The sequence below is a fragment of the Dermochelys coriacea genome, chromosome 1, assembly GCF_009764565.3.
Source record: "Dermochelys coriacea isolate rDerCor1 chromosome 1, rDerCor1.pri.v4, whole genome shotgun sequence".
Taxonomy (NCBI): Eukaryota; Metazoa; Chordata; order Testudines; family Dermochelyidae; genus Dermochelys; species Dermochelys coriacea.
Window position 1 is genome coordinate 123,376,385 of NC_050068.2, and position 24,217 is coordinate 123,400,601.

General features: G+C 40.9%; 1 protein-coding gene across 6 annotated transcripts in view; it reads right to left on the reverse strand.

Annotated features, from left to right (window-relative positions):
* SLC9A7 (solute carrier family 9 member A7) overlaps positions 1 to 24,217 on the reverse strand; it is a 111,096-nt gene that overhangs the window by 16,144 nt on the left and 70,735 nt on the right. For 4 of the 6 annotated variants that reach the window (XR_006275005.1, XR_006274994.1, XM_038401377.2 and 1 more), the window contains exons 8-13: positions 20,580 to 20,685; positions 19,502 to 19,590; positions 19,296 to 19,409; positions 14,920 to 15,031; positions 13,388 to 13,541; positions 6,260 to 6,319 (exon numbers count right to left, since the gene is read on the reverse strand). Coding sequence is in view for 3 of the 6 variants with exons in the window: in XM_038401377.2 (XP_038257305.1) it covers positions 6,260 to 6,319; positions 13,388 to 13,541; positions 14,920 to 15,031; positions 19,296 to 19,409; positions 19,502 to 19,590; positions 20,580 to 20,685 (635 nt within the window). In the remaining 3 variants the exon portion in view is untranslated. The remainder of the gene's footprint in view (positions 1 to 6,259; positions 6,320 to 13,387; positions 13,542 to 14,919; positions 15,032 to 19,295; positions 19,410 to 19,501; positions 19,591 to 20,579; positions 20,686 to 24,217) is intronic. The other 2 variants (XR_006275015.1, XM_038401387.2) reach the window with 1 other exon arrangement.

Sequence of the window (24,217 nt, forward strand, 5' to 3'; positions counted from 1 at the left end):
CGGACTAGCAGAGTTGTGGCTAGCCTCTTGTTCTGCAGGGAGCATGCCTCCTATGTGGCAAAGTGTGTTCACAAGAGTACCGTGATGCTAGACAGGCCTCAAAATGGCTTAAGCATATACGATAATTTACACTTTTTAAATATACTTCCTAAAAAGGGATCAGCAAAAGAGTTTCTAAAGCTAGGTCTTCACTGCCCCCCAGTTTGGATTACAGCAGTGTGAACAGCAGAGTGCACCAAAGTGCTATGCTGTAACTCCCCCTTGAGGATGCTGCGGGCATGAACTAAAAAGGTTCTAGATTTCAGAGTAACAAATTTATTTGATCATAAGCTTTCGTGAGCTACAGCTCACTTCATCGGATGAAAGCTTATGCTCAAATAAATTTGTTAGTCTCTAAGGTGCCACAAGTACTCCTTTTCTTTTTTGCGAATACAGACTAACACGGCTGCTACTCTGAAACAGATTTCAGAGTAGCAGCCGTGTTAGTCTGTATCTGCAAAAAGAACAGGAGTATTTGTGGCAGCTTAAAAACTAAAATTTATTAGAGCATAAGCTTTCATGGGCTACAGCCCACTTAATCGGATATGGAGCATATAGTAAGAAGATAGATTAGATGGATGGATGGATGGATACACACACACACACGAGAAGGTGGAAGTTGCCATACAAACTGTAACAGGCTAATTAAGATGAGCTATTAGCAGCAGGAGAAAAAAAAACTTTTGTAGTGATAATCAAGATGGTCCATTTAGACAGTAGACAAGAAGGTGTGAGGATGGCGTGGCTAATGTGATTAGGTCCTATGATGGTGTCACCTGATGACACCATGATAGAACCTAATCACATTAGCCATGCCATCAGGGGCTCGTTCACCTGCACATTTACCAATGTGATATATGCTATCATGTGCCAGCAATGCCCCTCTGCCATGTACATTGCCCAAACCGGACAGTCTCTACGCAAAAGAATAAATGGACACAAATCTGACATCAGGAATCATAACATTCAAAAACCAGTAGGGGAACACTTCAACCTCTCTGGCCACTCAGTAAAAGATTTAAGGGTGGCAATTTTGCAAAAGAAAAGCTTCAAAAACAGACTTCAGTGAGAAACTGCTGATCTTGAATTAATATGCAAACTAGATACCATTAACTTGGGTTTGAATAGAGACTGGGAGTGGCTGGGTCATTACACATATTGAATCTATTTCCCCATGTTAAGTATCCTCACACCTTGTCAACTGGACCATCTTGATCATCACTACTACAAAATTTTTTTTTCTTCTGCTGAATAGCTCATTTTAATTAGTTAGCCTCTTACAGTTTGTATGGCAACTTCCACCTTCTCTGCATGTATATATATATATCTTCTTACTATATATGTTCCATTCTATGCATCCGATGAAGAGGGCTGTAGCGCACGAAAGCTTATGCTCTAATAAATTTGTTAATCTCTAAAGGTGCCACAAGTACTCCTGTTCTTTTTAAAAGGTTCCTAGTTCACATGAATGTAATCCTTTTTAGAGAGGACTATGTTAACGTGAACTGGGAACTATTAGTTTGTGTCCACAGAGGAGTTGCAGCACTGGACTTTGATGCAGACTGCTATTCACACCCCTGTAGTCTGACCTGCCCGGGAATTCATTATCTTAGTTTGTTCCGTCTTTTGGAAAGTTTCATTATCCTAAATAATATGGGAATTGCCACACTAGATCAGACTAGTAATCCCCAGTCCAGTCTCCTATCTCTTAAAATGATCAGGACCAGATGCTTCAGAGGAAGGAGCAAGAAACCAGACATCAGGCAATTACAGACTAGCATGCCCATAAGAGAATTTCCTTGCTATAGTTATTCAGTTAGTGATTGTCTTATGCCTGAAGCATCCCTTCCAAACATTATTTAATCTTACCTAAAGTAACTCAATATTTCTGTTATCCTTATAGTTGTCAAGGACTTCTGAAATCCTATGAAGCCCTTGATCTCCAGGATCTCTTGTGGCCCCAAATTCCACAGATTAATTATGCATTCCACAAGAGAATGTTTATCAGTTTTAAATTTATCTTCTTTAAATTTTATTGAATGTTTCCTCATATTAGGAGTAAGGGAAAAAAATAGGAGCAAATTACACACTCACATTGTGTAACTTAATCACATTCCCTCTTATTTGCTTACTTTTGGAGAAAACGGACTGTTTAGTTTACTCTCCTCATATAGAAGATTTTCCAGGCCACTCATGACACATCTATAACTCTCCTCTATTTCGGCTACATCCTTTTAGAGATGGGATTACCAGAACTGAACAGAAAATCCCAGGCAAGGGCCTATCAATGGTGGACAGAAGGAAGGGAAGAAGCTTTGAACTGATACGGAAATACTTTTTCCGCACAGGGTGAGATTCTATGTTGTGCCTCTTAAAAGCACAGCACGAACAGGAGAATGGGGGCATGAGGCACTTGAACTACAACTCCCATGAAGCACCACAGCAGCATTTCCAAAATGGAATTATTTTGGGTTTAGGCTAAAATGTTTCAGTATTCAAATTTCTGCTCCAAACTGAAATTTTCTGTGGAGGAAAAAAACCCCTCATTTCTGTTGATTTCCCTTTGTAGAAGTCAGAAGGGTTATTTCTTATCATATGTTTACCTTAGTGTTCTTCAGTCCTATTTTTGACTTGTTTCAGCCAATTAACAGGGTACCAAAATAGGGCCTACTGGTTTGAATGATTAGTCTCACCTTTCAGCATTTTTTTTTATAAACAGGTACAATATTTGGTGTCCTCCAGTATAGTAGCTGATTTTAATGCAAGTGTTTATTTTTCTTAGAGGCTCAGCCACTTCATTCTTAGGCTTGTACTGACTTGGTGACTTTTTGCTTTTTATCAATTTTTTTGAGACCATAATCTCTGATAGTACCTCATTTTATACCAGAAAAAAGAATAAGTATCTCCCTAATATGCTCTGTGGTGAAGACAGATGCAAAGAAAATATTTAGCTTCAATGTCCTTGGTTCCTTTGTTCCCTGTTAGTCCATACTCACCAGTCCCCCAAAGTCTTTGGTTTTTGCCCTCCTTGCTTCCCAACTTCAGTACAATCTCACTTCATATCTTCATATAAAGCGGTCTCTCCTAAAAAAATCTCTTTGTTTAATGTCTTTGATTATTTGCTCTTCAAATTCTTTTAGCCCTCATAATTCCCATTTTACCTGCTCTAATTTATAGGCTTTTCTATTGGCTTCACTTGGCCTGGATTTTCACTTTCTGACAGAAACCTCTGAGGCTCAAATAACCTCTTGCATCTTAACACTTAACCAAGCTAACTTTTTTCTTGCCCATCTGCTTCTTTTTTGTTTAGGAGGGTATGTGTGGCTGATGTGTCTATTATGGAATGCTTATTAATAGTCTTCATGCAAAGTCTAAAGATTTTTAGTTCTTTGCTTAACTTCAGGGTCTTTTAAACTAGGTCTCTCCTTTAAGTAAGTCCCTTTTCTAAAGTTTAAATGTTTGAGTGCTAGTTTTTGTTAACATTACTCCCACAAAGATGTTGGCCATTAGATGTTAAGCAACCACCAAATTAATAATCTTTAACTACAATTCATGACAAATCCTACTATTCCCACCATCAGAATTTAGTGCAGAGAATAATCAAATATGATAGTTCATTTTGGGGTCAAGACAGAGTTTCAGTTCAGTTCAAGAAAAGCTCTTAATGCTGGAGAAAAGTCTCTCAAAGCAAAGTGGTTTCTCTTCACTTGGATGCTCCATAAGCAATTACAAAGATCAATTGCTACGGAAGTCAATATTTGTTCCTGTTCACTTGAATTGTATTGAAGTACAAAATTATTAAGGGCTGGATTGATTTACTTGGATTAACTCTTATACACCAGACGCACAGTGACCAGTCATCTTGGAATTTCACTGAAATGGTCTACTGGAAAGCCAGATAAATGAGCACATGTTTGTCTAAGCACTCACCAGATTATGTGGCTTGAAGGGCTGTCAGCTGCAATGCAGCCAAGAACATGGCAGTGCAGTCCCAGCAACCACCACTATTTTCTGTGCTATCCACTCTAACAATCCATAGTTGCAACACATGGTTTCTAGGATTGCACAGATGAAGTTTTTTGATTTGGCAACAAAATTATTTACATAAGACTTGGCTCTGAGGGATAACAGTATGAGAAAAGTCATGTGTGAAAAATTTTCTGTTGTGACTCTGGATAATAAAGTCTGAAACTGGCCCCAAAAAAAAAAAAAAAAAAAAAAAAAAGCACATTTCACCTCTCAGCATCAATTCACTATTTTGTTATGTAGAACCAGATGACTACAAACTGTCTTAGTAAAAATACTGTTTAATCACCATTTTCATTCTGGTCTTGGGATATTCAGTGGAATTTATACAGACACATGAAGTGAGCTGTAGCTCACGAAAGCTTATGCTCTAATAAATTTGTTAGTCTCTAAGGTGCCACAAGTACTCCTTTTCTTTTAACAAAATAATAGTATCTAGATCAACTGGCCGCCCTTCCCGCAGCCCCCATTGGCCTGGAGCGGCGAACCGTGGCCAGCGGGAGCCGCGATCGGCCAAGCCTGTGGAAGCGGCAGGTAAACAAACTGGCCGGGCCCGCCAGGGGCTTTCCCTGAACAAGCGGCGGACCGGCTTTGAGAACCACTGATCTAGAGCAGAAAACAAGCTCATTGAAGTGAAGATGTGATCCCTTATGGAAATAATTCTCTATTTTTCAGAATATGAACAGTGTATCTTAGTTTAAGACATGTTTTAATGATAAATGGATTATCACTGAGCTTGTAACTTCATCTGCCAACTGAGTTCCTTAACTACCAGCCTGCCTTTCCCTGTCAACACTATTTCCTTAACCAATTTGATTTAGAAGGGATCTAGAATTACAGTAGAATTCCAGCATCACTCTTGGTGCCATAGTAACTACTCAAATGTGCCACCTGTGACCCTAAAGCTGAGCACTGGGGTCACTGTAGTTAGGCAGTCTCCTCCTCACCTTGCATGCACATATTCATGAGCTGTGACAATGGTGCTACTGTCATTGTGACTTCTGCCAACACACACGAAAACCCCAGAACAAACTCAAAGGGAAAGTTTATGTGGAGGGGGAAAAAAAAGTTGGCAAAAAACACTTTTAAAAGCCCGATTGATCCTTACTTTGAGAAACTCCACACTGGGCCATAGAAAGCAGAGCAACTCTAATTCTTGGTGATATTGCCTAAGTCCAGCCTTTCCAAAGCCTGAAATGGAGGGCAGGAATTCACCATAGGTGGCATATCTAAGCATGTACAGTTACTGTGTTAACAGCCTTGAGTGCTGGTAGTACTTTAACTATTCTGGCTCTCATTGCAGCTTGTTTTGGTGTTGGCCTATTTGTGGTTCTAAAAACTAACTGGTGGGTTGGGATTACTGTGATAAAAAAGGGTGCATTAAAGATGCACCAAAGGAATGTAAAAAGAAAATGAGTATTTGTGGCACCTTAGAGACTAACAAATTTATTAGCGCATAAGCTTTCGTGAGCTACAGCTCACTTCAAATGCATCCGATGAAGTGAGCTGTAGCTCACGAAAGCTTATGCTCTAATAAATTTGTTAGTCTCTAAGGTGCCACAAGTACTCCTTTTCTTTTTGCGAATACAGACTAACACGGCTGCTACTCTGAAACCTGTCAAAGGAATGTAATAATTACATGATCCAGTGAACTGGAGACAGTGTCTTTGAAATTGATCTGGACTCCTCTCCCACTAAACTCAATGCGTCAGTGCCAATCAGCACCTTTCTTTGGGAGAGTTCCAATATGGGACAGTCCTTCAACCGTGGTGTGAGTCAATCTTATTCTCCTTAGTAACCCCTTGGAAGTCACATAGACTACTTGCATGAGTAAGGATTATAGGACGAAATCCATGGTTTCTCATCTCACATTTTTACTATTTTTACAATAAAAGAACCTTTTTACTTTCTTTCCTAAGTGTGCAATGAGGTAGAAGGGGTCTGTTATCCAGATTTTAAGGGGAATTTAAAAAAAAAATTGGAAAAGCTGAAAGAATGAAAGCCCTGCCTGTGGGAACCACACCCTTTCAGCTCACAGGAACTAAACTGATTCAGAATTATGGAAATTGTACAAAGTCCCTCATTTGCAAAGCAGCAGCATGCTGTAGCACAGAAAGAGAACACATACTTTGGGTTAGAAAGATGAAGAAAGCCAAGCACCAGGTTAATTTTATACTGAGGAAACCAGTGTCACCTGAAGTACAGCCAGCGGCTTTCATTTATCTCTTCCACCGATGGAGCATGATCACCAACTCTGGTACAGCACAAGAATGGAATGTAAGTAACAAAAAATGTTTATGAGTTGGTATCTTTAGCCAAGCTCAAAACAGAAACAAACAAAATAAAAATGGAATAAAAAATGATGATTAAAAAAAATCATATAAAACAACAATGACAACACTGTATGATAAACATTTGCTAATAACATCCCTTAGTTTGTTTACATACAATCATGTGGGGTGATAATCACATCCAGAAGCTATCACCCCCAAGAAAAGGAGATCCAACCATGTTGCCACAGAATCTTTACATGACAACAAAGTACATGTAACAATTATTTCTATCAATTATTACAAGGTGGACAAAATTACTATAAGGTGGGTGCCTAACTGGTTGAAAGACCATACTCAAAGAGAAGTTATCAGTGGGTTGCTGTCAAACTGGGAGGGTGTATTTAGTGAGGTTTTGCAAGGGTCAGTCCTGGGTCTGATACTATTTGGTATTTTCATTAATGACTTGGATAATGGAGTGGAGAATATGGCTATAAAATCTGCAGATGACACCCTGGGAAGGGTTGCAAGCACTTCGGAGGACAGGATTAGAATTCAAAACGACTTCGACAAATTGGAGAATTGGTCTAAATTCAACAAGATTAAATTCAATACAGATAAGTGCAAAGTACTATACTTTGGAAGTAAAAATCAAATGTACAACTACAAAATGGGGGACAGTACTGCTGAAGAAGATCTGGGAGTTATAGTGGATCACAAATTGAATACAAGTCAACAATGTGATGCAGTTTTAAAAAAGGTTAATATCATTCTTGGGTGTATTAAAAGGCGTGTTGTACCGAAGTCACAGAAGGTAATCATACGAATTTACTCTGCACTAGCGAGGCCTCAGCTGGAGTAGTGTCCAATTCTGGGTGCCGCACTTTAGGGAAGATGTGGACAACCTGGAGTGAGTCCAAAGGACAGCCACAAACATGAGAAAAGCTTTAGTAAATCTGACCTACAAGGAAAGGTTAAAAAAAACTGGTCACGTTCAGTCTTGAGAAAAGACGACTGAGAGGGACTTAATAAAAATCTTCAAATATGCTAACGGCTGTTATCAAGAGGACTGTGATAAATTGTTCTCCATGTCCACTGAAGGTAGGACAAGTAGTAACTGGCTTAATCTGCAGCAAGGGAGGTTTAAGTTAGATATTAGCAAAAACTTTTCAGTTAGAAGGGTAGTTAAATTCTGGACTAGGCTTCCAAGGGAGGTCGTGGAATCTCCCTCAAAGGAGGTTTTTAAGAACAGGTTGGACAAACACCTGTCAGAGATGGTCTAGGTTTACTTTCTCCTGCTTCAGTGCAGGGGCTGGACTAGATGACCTCTCAAGGTCCCTTCCAGCCCTACATTTCTAGGATTGGCTACACATATACACGTAAGATATCTATAATACAGATTAGAGAGAGAGATTGCATGCATATGTATATAAGATATGGCCAATTCATATACACACAAAAACTATATTTAAAAAAAAAAATTAAAGGTTGCAAAGTAGAGCATTCTAAAATTAGCATGTTCCAGAATGAAGGTTACCTTGTGCAGGTAATGACACCTACAGTTAAGGCGGCCTCAGTCTTTCCATTTTAAGATTCTCTTTTCAGTTGCTTATAACTGCCAAACTAACAGGCTGATATTTTCCATGGCTTACGTCTGTCTCAGCTATTTTTGGAAAATTACAACAAAACCTGTTTAGCTTTTCCCTCAGAATGAGTTTAGCGAAAAATACATTTTTACGGACGTTAAAATATCTCTCCAACCTTTCTGTTGAGAAGCTCTAGGGCCTCCAAACTTTGGAGCAGGGACTTCAAATCTGGCAGGAGGGCACCCTGGTGTCAGGGATGTGACTTTTGGCATCCCCCCACCCCAATAACCCACCCTAATTTAACCACATTACAAGCCCCTAAAAATTCCAGTTTGCACATGCTCAGTAGACACTTCTTGGAGTTTGGCCGCTAAATTTTTCTGAAGAGTCCATCTGCTCTGAGCACGCTCTAGCCCTGGGATGCAGGGATGGAGCAGGATTAACTGCTCTTTCCCAGTACTGGGCGGCCACAGTGGCACCAGCACAGGAACTGAGAGCCCATCTCTCCAGGCAGAGCAGAGGGGAAGCAATCTGACTTGAAGGCAAAGAGGACTAAGGCCAGATTGGGTCCTATTGGTCAAGAAGGCAGGGAGTCAATGGGAGGGTAGGGAAGGGGAGACTGAGCTCACACTCAAAATTGTGGGGGAGCATGGGGGACTGGTTGGGCAAGGAGATTGGGAGTGGGGGAGGTGGAGATCAGATGTGGAGCCTGGGGAGGAGGCTGGGACTTGGAAAGAGAACCTGGAAGAAGAGAAGACTGGGATGAGGAGCCAGAGCTTGGGAAGGGGGCTCAATAGGTTTCAATCCTGCTGATGATCCATGTGGGTGTCAGTATGATGCTACATGATGGAATTTCTGCCTGTGCAATCTTAATTCAGACCCATGTGCAGATTATAATTAATCTTTTAATTACATGATCACATTTTCTCCACAGGACACCTGCCTCATTCAGGGACTGGGAGTGGCTGGCTCATTACAAAAGCAGCTTTGCCTCTCCTGGAATTGACACCTCCTCATCTATTATTGGGAGTGGACTACATCCACCCTGATCAAATTGGCCCCGTCAACACTGGTTCTCTACTTGTGAGGTAACTCCCTTCTCTTCATGTGTCAGTATAATAATGCCTACATCTGTAATGTTCACTCCATGCATCTGATGAAGTGGGTTCTAACCCACAAAAGCTTACGCCCAAATAAATCTGTTAGTCTTTAAGGTGCCGCCAGACTCCTTGCTGCCTCATTCAGTGCACTGGATGGTGCTCACTGAATGAGTTAGCTATTGAATAATTGGTTTTATTCTCATTGGTCAGTATCTGGCCCCATGCCTCATTTACTGCACATCACTCAATTTCTCACTGCTTAAATTTTTAAGCTCAGTCATACATTGGGCAATTTTACTTCCATATAGTTAAAACATTCAATAAGTCTAGGTATCTGAATAAATTGGACAACAGGACTTCAATTAAAAATCCTGCTATTTCAATAGTAACCATGTCACTATGCATCATTTAAGTACCAAAAAATAAAAAAGTTATTAGTGGAAATCAGAGCTTCTCCCCCCCAGCAAGAACAGTGCTTAATTATATCTTTATCACAGGCTATTTTACATTTCCTAAAATTCAGAAAAAAGTTTACTAATTAAAATTCATGTTTTGAAATGAATTAATTCCAGCTACTTGTAGTGACTATTCCCACCCACTTAGTCTGAAACAATGAATTCTGAACAAAAACAGGGAGGACATTAGTCTGCATTTTGCTTCAATAGCAACATTCAGTACTAAACTGGAAAAAGGAAGCAGTGCCCCAATGGGTCACCCATTCCTAATGAACAATGACAGACCTTTATTTTGAGATATAAATGCAAGAGTTCCCTTCCTCTGTGAGAAGTACAAGTGAAATCTTGTCAGCCATTCTCTTGAGAGGAACTTTGACAATACTTCCGATTTATTGGCCTGTCAGATCTTTCTGCAGTTTGTTAGCAGCTTCAGGCAGGAAAAATGTTTCTTGGCTTTAACCACCACATGGGATGAGACTGGATTTTTAAACTTTTTTTCCCCGACTAGATTATCCAAGCTAAACTGTATTTTCCAAACAAAAACAAATTCACTCCTCCAAGAACAAAGCCATTTACCGTTCAGGTACTTAAATGTAATCTTCCAAAGATATCTAGGAGATCCAAGAAACTCAAGCATCTGATATGATGGGAATGAAAAATTATTACTACTGGTGTTTAAATTTAAATTAACGTATTTAGTTTCCAATGGCTGAATCTAAAATGGACATAACTTTGCAAACAAGGTAAGTGTGGAAGAATTTTATTAGTTTTAGCTGGACTTTTGTTTTTTTCTTTTATAAACTCGTTATACTAATGGCTCAAGAATTAAATTGAAGTTTAAGGTTAAACACTATGTATTTTCATTTTATCAATCTAATATAAGAATGACAAAATGAAAATACGTATTGTTTAGCTGCACTTTAGCTTCATCCATTGCACATCAGTAGTGCTTCATGTTCTGAAAATCCATTTTCTCTTCTAGCACCCTAGTCATATTCACACACAGTGAATTGAGTTAGAGATGAAGTAGCAGTGTTGGCCCTCAATCCTTCTGCCTTTATTTCTTCCTACTCAACCATTAACTTTATTTTCATGTGTAAACTGAAAATTAAAGGCTTAAAGTTTACCTCTGTAGAGGCACCACTGTTGGGAGTGGAAGCCAGAAATTGCGAAATACCAATCCCAACTGCAATCAATTTATTGTGTTACACTATGAAAGTGATTTAGGCCCCCACGTCCCAGATCTGTCTTCACTACAGAGTTAACTCAGGTTCTTACTTGGGCATTGTCCCTACGCTGCTTCCCATCCACACACAAAACCCTTTCATTTGAGGTTTAGCGGTGCTTTAAACTCGGGTTAGCTAGCCTAGCTGAAGGTATGGGCTAGCCCCTGGTGCCACTTTCACACAGGCTGGTAACTCAGCCTGTATCCATAGTGCATGAGGCTGGTAATCCTCCAGGACCTTCCCACAATTCCCTGCCCCCCCATGTGCCCAGGACAGACAATTTTACCCACAATTCCTTGGGAAACAATCACAGAGCAGCTCATCTTACTGCAGTCCAAAGAACATGGGATGTGTCCCCAGAAGTTCTGGTGACACACACAGGTGAGTGCAGCACCAAGGACAACACACTAACTCAGGTGGGGCTTTGCAGTGTAGCTGCTCACACCCAGGCTAGGCCAACCTGCGTGCTCAAACCCTAGTGCTGATCACCCAAGCTTACTCTGCAGTGAGATCATGCACTTCAGCTGAAATACCAGCTACCTCACAGGGCTTTTGTGAGGATTCATTAATCTTTATTAATGAAAGTGTAAAGTTAATAGTCAAACATAGCAGAATTAACGGAAAACCACTCCGAATTTCACAGGGTACAAGTGGCCTTTTTTATGGCTGTCTGCAACATCTGAATTACAGGTCCAGTTCATGAACTGCATCATTGCCCCCTCTACCACTTAATCTAGTAAATGAACAAAAAGCAATGTTAATCTTTAATCTCTTTTCTGTTAAAGTATCCTGTATAATTAAACACTTCTTAACTCTCAACCTCTCACGCTTTATTTACTGCAATCTAATTTAAAGGGTGTAAGTGCCAGGGGCACAGGCATCATCCATGTAAAGAAACAGTGAATACCCGGAATTCCATACTGCACCTTAGCTGAGCCCTATATTCCATGCTATTGCTTCTGTTTGAGATACAGACTTCCTTTAGTTCTGTCTTTATACTGCATCTTCTGATGCCTCACACCCTACCCAAAAGGATGAGAACTAGCATGTTAAACTCTTCTGAACTTCATTGGGAAGCTGTAATCTCTATCCCTCTGCTAGCCTCCTATAACAAAGGGGGTATTTTACTTCTCAGTGGCTGGCACTGAGAAATGACCACTGACCAGTGTTTGAGGTTTCTAACTCTTATTCAGCTGCACATGTCTGCCATCTCCTGGTTTAAGTAAGTTTAATTTTATGTGGCCTCTGGGAAGACATACGGAAGCAGTTCCAGTGAACGCCATACAGGGGTCAGTCAAATACTGCATTTCCTAACCAGAATGCTATGAACAGATCTATATCATTATATAGATGAGAGGTTAACCATTTTGTTCTGTTCAACCAAGCCAAAAAGGTAGTGATTTCTTTTCACTTCCAATCAGGGGGTGCTGTTATGCCTCCAACACACAATTGAATACCTATAGGTACGTCACTCTGCCCTGCTGTGACATTACAGTTGCCTTTTGGAAGCTATTCCAGGAGTGGTATCACAGCACTGGTCAACTAGTGTTTTTACCTGTGCGGCTTCATGGCCTGAATTATTTATTTTAGGGAGTGGCACTTGCACGAAGAGCATAAGAAAAGAACATTGCAAGGGCCACACAGCATGTGTGCAGTATGTCAGTTTTTCTCTTCAGCTGCCAAAACCCTAATATAGCAGGAGTATACCTGCTAAATAACCGTTGATGGATTCATGAGTCTCTAGGGCTTTTGCTTCCCATGATAAGCAGCTTCAAAAATATATATGCCTATAACTTCAGAGCATCTGTATATTGGCGGCTTGACTAAGTTGTTATGATTAACTACTATAACCATAGGTTTCAGAGTAGCAGCCGTGTTAGTCTGTATTCGCAAAAAGAAAAGGAGTACTGGTGGCACCTTAGAGACTAACAAATTTATTAGAGCATAAGCTTTCGTGAGCTACAGCTCACTTCATCGGATGCATCCGATGAAGTGAGCTGTAGCTCACGAAAGCTTATGCTCTAATAAATTTGTTAGTCTCTAAGGTGCCACCAGTACTCCTTTTCTTTTTACTATAACCATAATATGTACGTTGGCCATGTCCTCAAGCCATTTCAAACCCTTGAATGTCCTTAGTTATAATACAGTAACCAGAATACACATAGTACAGCAAGATCCTGGATTGTTTTAACAGTCCAGGAAACACCAAATTTGTTTGGATAACAGCCTGTTTAGAAAGGGGCTGATCCAGTTCTCACTGAAACCATGAAAAGTCTCCCACTGAATTCAATAAGAGCAGGAGCAGGGCTATTATTAGGGGCCAATAGATGGGGACTGATATTAGTTCATTAGATACAGAAGTTGGACTAAAGGGGCCCTATTGTCTCCTTGTAGGATACGAGCAATTTCCATTCAAGTCAATAGATGTTACTTGTATCCTGCTAAGGAGCTCAGGCCTCCAGGTGTTTTGGTTAATAGGGATCCTACTATACTATACACTCAGTGTCAACTAAATAAGAAGTTACTTTTGTGTCCTTGCCAATACATCTGTATCCCTTAAAATCTAGAAATGCCTAACAAGCATCACACAGGTGGCTTTAGTGTATCAGCGACTAGCAGAGTACAGTATTTTTAAATTTTTTTTTAGAGACTACAACATTGCCCAGTGTTTGGATGCGTACTGACCTAATGTTCAGCCATGACAGCATGGGTGTTGTGCCTCCACCAATAATCCAGACAGTGAAAAAGACAATAAGAAGGGTTGTTGAGAACATCATTTGATGGGAGTACGTAGCAGTGTCTCGTATGGCCAGAGCAAATGCCATGGCTCCCCTAAGACCTGCACAAAAAGAAAGGAATGAATCAGGTGAACTTCGTAAGTCCCAGTGACGGTATTCACAAAACTTTCTTAAAACATTCATCCAGTCTAAAAACAAAACCCCAAGATATTGCATAGGAGCCAAAAAAAGGGACTCCCCACTGTATCAGCTTTTTAAAATAACCAAACACCACGAAACCACCATCTGATTTGGCCCATTAAGATGTGCAATGTCAGCACTACAATGCCCTGCACAAACCCCCACTCACCTCAGGCATAGGGACTATGTTATGATAGGGAGGGGGCATGGTCAGAGTGTGCTGTGCTCCAGCTATGCTCAGCTGGCTATGGTTCCTTACAAACCAGAGTCAGCAGGCATAAGTTCAAGCAGCTCTTAGACTGCTCTAACCTATGCCATGGCTCAGGACAGAGCATATCTGCTCTGAAAATGAGGAAGCAGTAACAAGGTACCCGACAGCTTTGTTCTCTGCCACAGCATTTTCATTAACATGGTTATGAGTCCTAAAGTAATTGTATAAATAATAGGGACAAATATTTTCAGAAAACCTTGTGGAAAGAAGTTGCCTGCTGACTGAAGTAAAAATACATTTTAGAAATTAAGAAGCTCCCGGCATCCAGAAAGAGCATGCAAACATTTCAATTTGTTCTCACAGCTCTAACACCAGTGCTGCTATAAAAGAGTTGTGAGCTTGGAGAATTCTGGGTAATAACATGCTTCTAAGCACAGCACACATCCCACTGGGTTTCATAATTCCAGCAGCAAGGCCTACCCAGGCAGCCACAGACTTATTTGTAACAACAGTAAAAACACTCAGTAATTGGTTTTTACTAGCAAGGAAACATGAACATTAGCAGCTCACTTGTGTGACAGAGAAAGCAAATAAAATACTCCCCTCCCCTTTTCTTTACTTTAACTCTAACTCTAGGTGGTTTTTCCACACTTATATTTCTGTCAGCATTGGTCCTGTCATTCTCTAAAGGTAATTTTTTTTTGGGCGGGGGGGTTGGAGGAGGAAGTGGAATATTGCAAAAATTTTCAGTTCCCCTCCCCTTTTCTATTAGCAAAATTTCAGAACCATGAGCATTTTGACCAATCTTAGTCATAACCATGCAGGGGTCATCCAGCTGATAGAGACCAGAGACTGTCACTCCTGTCAGAATGATGACAGATTCTGATCTTTTTGTAAAGATCTGACATTGAAGAATAGGAGACAGACGCTGTATAAAGATGCTATGCTAAGTCAATTGCTATAGCACTATTTTAATTAAAACAAACAAACAAACAAAAACAACCCACCACCCTTCCCTTGTTCAGAAATTGCATGAGAGGATTATTTACGTTTATGTAAAACAGAATTATTGCTTCGAACACTTTTACCTGAAAACATCATCATGTGCTGAAAGTTCCAACTGATCTTGTGCCTTCTGCCCAGATTCAAGAAGAAAGAGAGAGGGTAGATGTGTGCAGCTCTGCCCAAAAAGATTGCAATCTGATCACAGCTGGGGGTTAAGGCTCAACTGGTCTTAGGATAAATACACAGTCGCTGACATCTGCTCCATCATCAGGCTACTGAAAACTTAACACAACCTATTCACTGGAGGAAAAATTAAATTTCTTTTCCTCCTACAAGTGACTTAGAAATGTACATTGACAGTAAAAAGGTCTTCTTACTCATTAGGCTGATTACTTTATACCTTATTGGAGTATAGAAATTTGACATTTAATATATAAATCAAGACTATTTGATGCAGACTGAAATATTAAAAAAATTGAAGGATGCAGTCAAACACCTTCAAATATTAACTGTAACAGACCTCAGCATAAGAACTGAAACTCTGCTTTTTAATACAGCTCAGAAAATTAGTAGGAACCAAAGAGGATTCCCCAGCCCCTTTTATTTGTTCTGAATCAGTTTGTTGAGGAGAGAGGAATGTATGAGAAGAAGGAAGATATAGTCTCCTCCAAGGCACTTTTAAAATACAATATAGTACACAAAAACCTCATTGGTTGCCCATATGGTTAGCTCACACAACAGGGAACCACTTTGATTTGAATACAGCATGAAACAATTTATCAGAAAAGTCCACCCTGTTTTCAGATGAGTTCTCCAAAGCCAGAGGGTGACTACTGTAATCTCTGCCTCATTATCTATCTTCCTGATGACTTCTAAATCCTCTTTCCACTTCAGAAAAATCCACTCAGGCCTTTTCTCTCATACATTTTTAGTTTTCATTATAATTTTCCAGTCTAGACCAGTGGTTCTCAAACTTTTTTTTCCATGGACCATTTGAAAATTGCTGAGAGTCTCAGTAAACAACTTAATGATCTTTCCAAATGTTGTTTGTACCGTTAGTTAACTACTGTATTGTAAAGCGCTACAGATAAAAAACCCTTAATTTTTTTCTTCTACAAATAAAAGCACACAACTCATATTTTAATATCAGTAATCTTACCTTTCTAATGTGATGGATGTGCCCTCTCTCCCCCGCCACAGCAGCTCCCAAGCTGGGGCTGGGAAGGAGGGCCGTCTCTCCCCAGCAGCCACAGCCCTGGAGCTGGGGAAAGTCACCTCTTCCTCTGGTTGCCGCAGCCCTGCACATCCCAAATTCCCCCACCCCCTCTTCTCACTCCACTGCACCCTCCCACCTACTTCCTGTTCCCCCCAAGGCCACCACCTCACCTTATATGTGTGTCTTCTCCAGGGTTCAGGCACCTAATTAGTGGAGCCAGTCTGCACAGCTCCACTAATTAGGTGGGTGGCCCTTCAGTTTCTTATGTGCAGCCGCCCAAGTGCACTCCTTAGCAGGAACTATCACAGACCACCTGAATGGAGCTTGCGGACCACTGGTGGTCCACGGACCACAGTTTGAGAATCTCTGTTCTAGACCATGCCATATGCCCATCTATATCTCCAACCTCTCCAGAGCTGAGCATAAAATAAGAGCTAACAGTCAATAGCCAAACATGGGGAAAGGTTTTTTGTTTGTTTTTTTGTTTTGTTTTAATATGTATATACTTTACACAGAGGCAAATTTATATGCAGTACTTTGCTATAGTATGGGGAATTTGAAAAAGCTGCATATTAGGCAGGGTGAGAGAACAGCAGAGGAAGAAGAATAGGAGATTAAAATACACTAGTGCAGGGATCGGCAACCTTTGGCACATGGCCCGTCAGGGAAATCTGCTGGCGGGCCGTTTGGCTGATCGCAGCTCCCACTGGCCATGCTTTGCTGTTCCAGGCCAATGGGGACTGTGGGAAGCGGCAGCAAGCACATCCCTTGGCCCATGCCACTTCCCGCAGCCCCCACTGGCCTGAAACGGCAAACTGCAGCCACTGGGAGCTGCGATCAGCCGAACCTGCGGATGCTGCAGGTAAACAAACCATCCTGGCCCACCAGCAGATTTCCCTGACGGGCCGTGTGCCAAAGGTTGCCAATCCCTGCACTAGTGAAAGCCACCTTTAAAAAAAAAAAACAAAAAAAAAAACAAAAAAAAAAACACACATCCATCCATCCAAAACTCAGGAGATTAGGCACACTGGGAAGGGGACACCTTCCATGAGTCTTGCCATAAAGTTTAATTATGTAATTCCCTCAGGAAGGTTTATATTTTATCATGATGAAGGCTGCAAAAATCATGCACATTGTTCAGTTGAGGAGTGAGATAAAACAACCTCCTTATAAGCAATATTCTCACCTAGCCCAGCCTCGTCGTTTTTGATGTGTAGATTACGCAAAACTACTTAAGATAGTTAAGTCCCAGGTAGACTGCGAAGAGCTACAAAAGGATCTCTCAAAACTGGGTAACTGGGCAACAAAATGGCAGATGAAATTCAATGTTGATAAATACAAAGTAATGCACATTGGAAAATATAATCCCAATTATACATATAAAACAAAGGGGTCTAAATTAGCTGTTACCACTCAAGAAAGGGATCATGGAGTTATTGTGAATAGTTCTCTGAAAACATCAACTCAATGTGCAGTGGCTGTCAAAAAAGCTAACAGAATGTCGGGAATCATTAAGAAAGGGATAGATAATAAGACAGAAAATATCATATTGCCTCCATATAAATCCATGGTACATCCACATCTTGAATACTGCATGCAGATGTGTGGTTGCCCCATCTCAAAAAAGATACATTGGAATTGGAAAAGGTTCAGAAAATGGCCACAAAAATTAGAAATATGGAACAGTTTCCATATGAGGCAAGATTAATAAGATTTGAACTTTTCAGATTGGAAAAGAGACAAGTAAGGGAGGGGATATAATAGAAGTTTATAAAATCATGACTCCTGTGAAGAAAGTCTTGTTTACTCCTTCTCATAACACAAGAACTAGGTGTCATCCAATGAAATTAATAGGCAGCAGGTTTAAAACAAACAAAAGGAAGTATTTCTTCACACAATGCACAGTCAACCTGTGGAACGCCTTGACAAAGGATGTTGTGAAGGCCAAGGGTTCAAAAAAGAACTAGGTAAGTTCATGGAGGATAGGTCCATCAATGGCTATTAGCCAGGATAGACATACATGGGGTCCCTAGCCTCTGTTTGCCAGAAGCTGGGAATGATGACAGGGGATGGATCACTCGATGACTACCTGTTCTGTTCATTCCCTCTGTGGCACCTGGCACTGGCCACTGTCTGAAGACAGGATGCTGGGCTAGATGGACCATTGGTCTGACCCCGTATGGGGGGGTGTGTGTACGTAAAACAACATCAGGCAATATAACATACTTCCTTGTGTTTTAAAACCCGGAGAAGGTCAACTTTACTGAGCCAATTTCTATTTTAGCAGAGGTGGATTAAGGCTAGATGTGTTCTGGGCTAGCTAAAAACCCAACATCACAAAAACTTAGAACCCTAATTTCATCTTGTTTTATTGAGCCATCGCTGTTCACAGAAAGTTAGCACTTTCTTATTTGGACTCTGGCATGGTAGGTTCTCTGTTATTTACCCATAGCTAATCCATTTTCCAGGTATATGCAAAGGAATGTCTAAAAGCATGTCTAGACTACAAAGTAAGTCCATGTAAGGCAGCTTAAGTCAACCTAACTATGTAAGCGTACACATTACAGTGTTCCTCCTGTCATTGTAATTTGCCCATTACGCCGACCGAGTAAACCCACCTCAGTGAGAGGGGAAAGGCTTAGGCTGATGTAGGTTGGGCGATGCAGTATCTGTATAGGCTCCACCTGGGAGCCAGGAGCTTGGTGCTGAGGCACTGTCCCTCTTAAGGTAGCATGGACATGACATGAAAAAACGCAGTAATTATTGCGGTGGCTGTAAGTCAACCTAACATCAGTTGACTTAATTGTGTAGTGTAGACATGGCCTAACTAATGCAAGATAGTGCCTTGATTTGTCTACGCCAATTTGAGCAGACAACATAGGGTATATAATCCTTTAATTCTGAAACACCTTTTTCACCCAAAATATTTGAAGGTTTAAGTTCTGTTCTTATAACTGCAGGGAGTGTAGTGCTCTCCAGCAGATGTGCTACTGAGGACATAAACCAATGATGCACAGCTCTGTTCAGATACATGAGAACCCTGGGGCTTGCATGCCATAAGGTCCTTAGCTTTGCAAGGGCAGATGAAGGTTGTTTTCAAAAGATTTTTGCATCAACAGCATATTGTAGGAAAACACATCATCTCTGAGATGCACAAGTAGCTGAGGGAAGGCAATAAAAGCATGACAAGTTTTCAGGTACCTAAAATAAATAACTTGTTAGATGAAAAGCAAGAAAGGATACAAAAGCTCCAATGATGAAAATTGGGCTGAATACGTGTTTCTGGAAAGTAAAAAGAGCTAAACCCATGTATGAAAATATGAAGTTTTCAGCCAGGAAGTGCAATACCTCAAAGAGCTGGGGAGAAAAACATTCACATGGAAAAATTACATAGTAAAACTTAAAAAATCAACACTACACCACTTGGCAAATGAAGAATAGGGTCTCACCTGTTTAGTTCGGCTCCTTGACTCGACTGACAAATTGTTGTATGTATAATGAGCCTGTGTAATTCCACAAAAGAGAACCGCCACCACACCTGCCAATAGATTCACAGACACAAACAGAGCTGGATGATGAAAGTTCTTTGCTTACCATCTAAAATCCAGTATGAATATAATTACTTGATTCTCCTGACTGCCTTCTTTATTATTTGTACGACCATTGCACCAAGGACCTCTAGTCACAGACTAGGTTCCCACTGTGTAAGGTGCTGTACCAACACATAACAAAAAGACAGTCCCTTGCCCTGCCACCTTTGCTTATACTCGTGGTTTACAATTTGAATTTAATAGTCTTAAAGAAATGGCTGGTTAACAAAAATATCTTCCCTTTTCTGTGAGGAATAAATCCTCAAGAACTAAAGAACAATGTTAGAGCTCTCCAAATGGTCTTCAACAAAATAAAGGAGCGGCATGGCTCGGACACACTGCTGGTAACAGACAGCAGAAATCACTTCAATACCTAGGTTTAGGAAACTCAGTGCAGTACACTGGATTTCTTCTCAGAGAAGATTCATTAGGAGAGGAGAGCTGTCCTTGATTTAAGTCCAAGAGAGAAAAGATATACAGAACACTACATCAAATTATGTTTAGCTGGGGATTTGAGGAACCATTACCAAGCTGTATAAGAAGTCTCAAGTTACGTAATACAGAGATGACAAAGGTGCAAGTAGAATTATTTAGCTTTAGAGCGAGGGTCTGAAGTAGCAACTAAAAACAGAAAGCCAGCTCCCTTGGTAATCAGTGTGGGTATTGCAGTCAACACAAAATTAACAATCAAGATTAACATTTCTTGTTTAGAGCCTAGTTCTAACATACACAGACTTTGACGGGTAATAAGAAAAGCCCACATTTTCCAGGAGCTGTTTTCTAGTGTAGTTTTATCAATAAAGAAAGGGAAAACATTTTAGCATCAAAATCATGCATCTTATATGAAGTACTATTAAAACAGATTTAATAAGGTAAGTGAAAAAAAGGAGATGGACAGAAGTTTGATTTCTCTGTGCTTGACTCCAAAACATCTCACCTGTAAACCCACAAGCTTCTGCTAGCAAGAAAGTGCTCCAGGACATCAGGAAGAAGAGAGCTGTCTCCAGCAGGGGGAAGCAATGCAGTTTGGTAAACTTGGTCACATAAACACTTTGTTAAGGGATCAACAAATACTTGGTGATTTTGGCTGAAAGTACAATTATACCTAATTTTTATAAAAAGCCTTTTTGTCTGTATTAGTGTGAAGTGTCAATCCAAAACCAAGACAATTTAAGCATTAAATGCATCACCTCATCTATGTTGAGGCTGAAATATCAGACACTCAAGAATGAGGAAGTTTAAAGGTTACTTTTGCAACAGTAACCTGGCCACTTTGCACATCTTCTGATACACAGTACATTAGTAACACAAATATATCAAAAAGTTTTACATTTAACCAAACAGACATGACTAGAAATGCTTACTACTACTACTACTACTACCAATACCCAAGTCTTGCATAGTGCTATTCATCAGTAGATCTCAGAATGCTTTACAACTGAGGTCAATAACTTTATCCCCATTTTACATATAGGGATGGCTATAGTGCACTAGCCTACATTTGTCTCCCTATGTGCAATATATGTTTGTTAACATTGTAAGAAGCTGTAACCATTTTAAATCTCTCTATTCTGAGTACTCCACTTCTCAGTTTGGATACTGAATTAGTGCTTGTTTCTGAATTAAAGATTTTCCTGGGTGTTTTTTTTTAAATTAATTTTTTTTAAAAGTCCAGAAACATTTTAGTTTAGAGCACACCCAGCCAGAGAAGACCAGCTGTCTTTTACCAAGGCATCTTTGAAATCTGAAAGAAAGAGTTTTGATATATATGCTCCAGTATGCCACCTTTATAACTTTGAAGCTACAGAGTCATTTTTCTTCAAAACTTGGCTATTTTTGTAGCCTTTGAGGCAAACAAAAATCTCAGCTTCAATGAAGCTGTATTTTTTCCTTGCCCATATAACTTAGAAACAAACCAGCTGAACCAATTTAACTCAGTCTTTCAGGAAAACAAAGATTCATCCTTGACATAAGAGCAAGCCCAGATAATGTCAGCCCAAAAGGAATTTGTTTGAGAAGCTCACAGTTACTGAAAGATGGGAGATTGAATTCAACTTCCATTCTAACTTTAAAATAGCACCTGCTCTAGACCTCAAAATAGTTATGATAGAAAAAACTGGTTGCATTCTTTCATATTAATGTTTTAGGTAATTTCCAGTTTCTGTGCTGCCATCAAACTCTGGTAGGCATTCAGGACACTTCATACAGTTGATTGTATCTAAAATGAGTATGGGTCCTATGCATCTCTGAGCTTTAAGAGGCAGAATGAAACAAAAGAGCTATTAGCAGCAGCAAAAAGATCCTTAATTTGCTGATGGGTATGGGAGAGGCTGCTCTGGCTACTGCAGGATTCTTCTTTTCTCATCTCCACAGAAGCCCCTCCTCACAGCTGGAAACCATTGGATTGAGTCACTGTCAGGTGAGCAAACATAGAACCAGGATGCAGCAAGTGTATGCAGCGTGCTCCCCTCAGATTCCAGCTGACATCTATATGGGTTTGTCAGTGCCTTGTTAATACCCACTCTTCACTACCATTATACAATGGCAACATGCCCGCTGAGGAGCCATGAGCCAGTGGTTGAAGGGGAGGCTGAGGAGCACTAATGAGGGATGGCAATTCCTTCCTCTGGAGAGCCACAAGGTTTGGAGACCATGCTCCCTACCTCTCCCATTGCCTCACAAGAGGAAACTCTGCTGCTCTCATGGGGGCTTTACCACAGAATTCCATGATCATGATGGGGCCGTGATTAACCATGTACCACCACAGGTGGCCAAATGAATGAGAACACTGTATTTCAATTAAAATCCCTTTAGCATTAAGTAGTCCCATTACTTTTCTCTCTCAAAGTTATTACATTGTTATTATTGAAAGGCAAGGATGGAGTCTGCAGCTTAATCTGGCTGGAGTTAGAGTTAGATAAGACCAACCTCAGATGATGAAGGCCATTCGATGATGGTGACATTATACCAAAGAATAAGACTGGTATTTTGGCTATTACCTTATTCTTCATATTATTCCCTTCCCTCACCAAAGCCCACAATATTGTGGAGAGGGCACCGTACTGTGCTTGTATGCACAACAAGCAGGCAGACTCTGCACTTGCAAGGAAATATTATGTGCAATACCCTTACAATATTTTTTTTAAAAATCACACACAGTTGAGTGTGGCAATACTGACCAGCTATCAGTCCCTGGATATCTTACCAAAAACCAAAAGAACAAAAGCAAGTTATTTGCATAACTATAAGAAACAATCAAAACAATTTTAAAAATGGGTAATGCATGACTAAACTTCCCCTATTTATTTAATCAATCCTCAATGACAAAATGGTGCAGAGGCAGGCATAGTGTTCAAAGCTGTGTCAATACTGGGGAAAATCAGTCAGAAGCAGAAATTTATGAAGCTTGTGTGTGACTTAACAGTAACGTGTTACTCTTCTTTTATAGCTAATTAAAATCTTTATTTTCAGTATTATACTTGGATAAAATTAAATTTTTTGAAGTGAATCTCACTTTTAAAAGAAAGAGTTTAAAGTTTCATACCCTAACTGAGGATTCCAGTGCATGTATGTTAAAGCAAAGTCTCAAGCTTTTTCTTAATAGATGTTATCTTGTGAACAACTTCCCTTTCTATTCCCTGACTGGCCACTCTGCCTCCCATTCCTCAGCAAATAATATCCGTGTCAGCTAGAGCAAATGCTAAAATGGATGTGTCACGTTACAACTATTTATGTATTTTAATACATACATTTGGTAGTTGAATATACATTGAAGTAGCAGCAACATGTGACTAGCCAGCTCCCTATAGACCATTGGCAGACCACAGACCAGTTTGAGGAGCACTGTATTAACACAGGGGCAGGCAAACTTTTTGGCCTAAGGGCCACATCGGGTTTCGGAAATTTTATGGAGGGCTGATTAGGGGAGGCTGTATTTCCCCAAACAGCCAGGCATGGCCCGGCACCCATCCCCTATCCCCCCTGCCTCAACAGCCCCACCCCTGGGACTCCTGCCCCATCTAACCACTCCATTCCCTGACAACCCCCCCAGGACCCCTGCCCCATCCACCCCCCTGCTCCCTGTCCCCTGACTGACCCCATCCAACCCCCCCCTTCCTGACTGCCCCCATTTCAACCTCTGTTCCCCGCCCTCTGACCGCCCCAACCCCATTCACACCCCCACTCCCTGACCACCACCCCAAACACCCCTGCCCTCTATTCAACAGCCCTGCCCCCTTACAGCGCTGCCTGGAGCGCTCGTGGCTGGCGGCGCTCCAGCCTCGCCACCCGGCTGGAGCCAGCCATGCGCTGCGCAGCACAGAGCACTGGATCAGGCTAGGCTCTGCAGCTGCACTGCCCCAGGAGCTCGCAACCCCGCTGCCCAGAGCATTGCACCGGCGGCACAGTGAACTGAGGCTGTGGGGGAGGGAGAACAGCAGGGGAGGGGCCGGGGGCTAGCCTCTGGGGCCAGGGGCTCAGGGGCTGGGTAGGAAGGTTCTGCAGGCCGGATGTGGCCTGTAGTTTGCCCACCTCTGGTATTATGTTAATGGTCACTCCGACCTGAGAAGTCGGAAA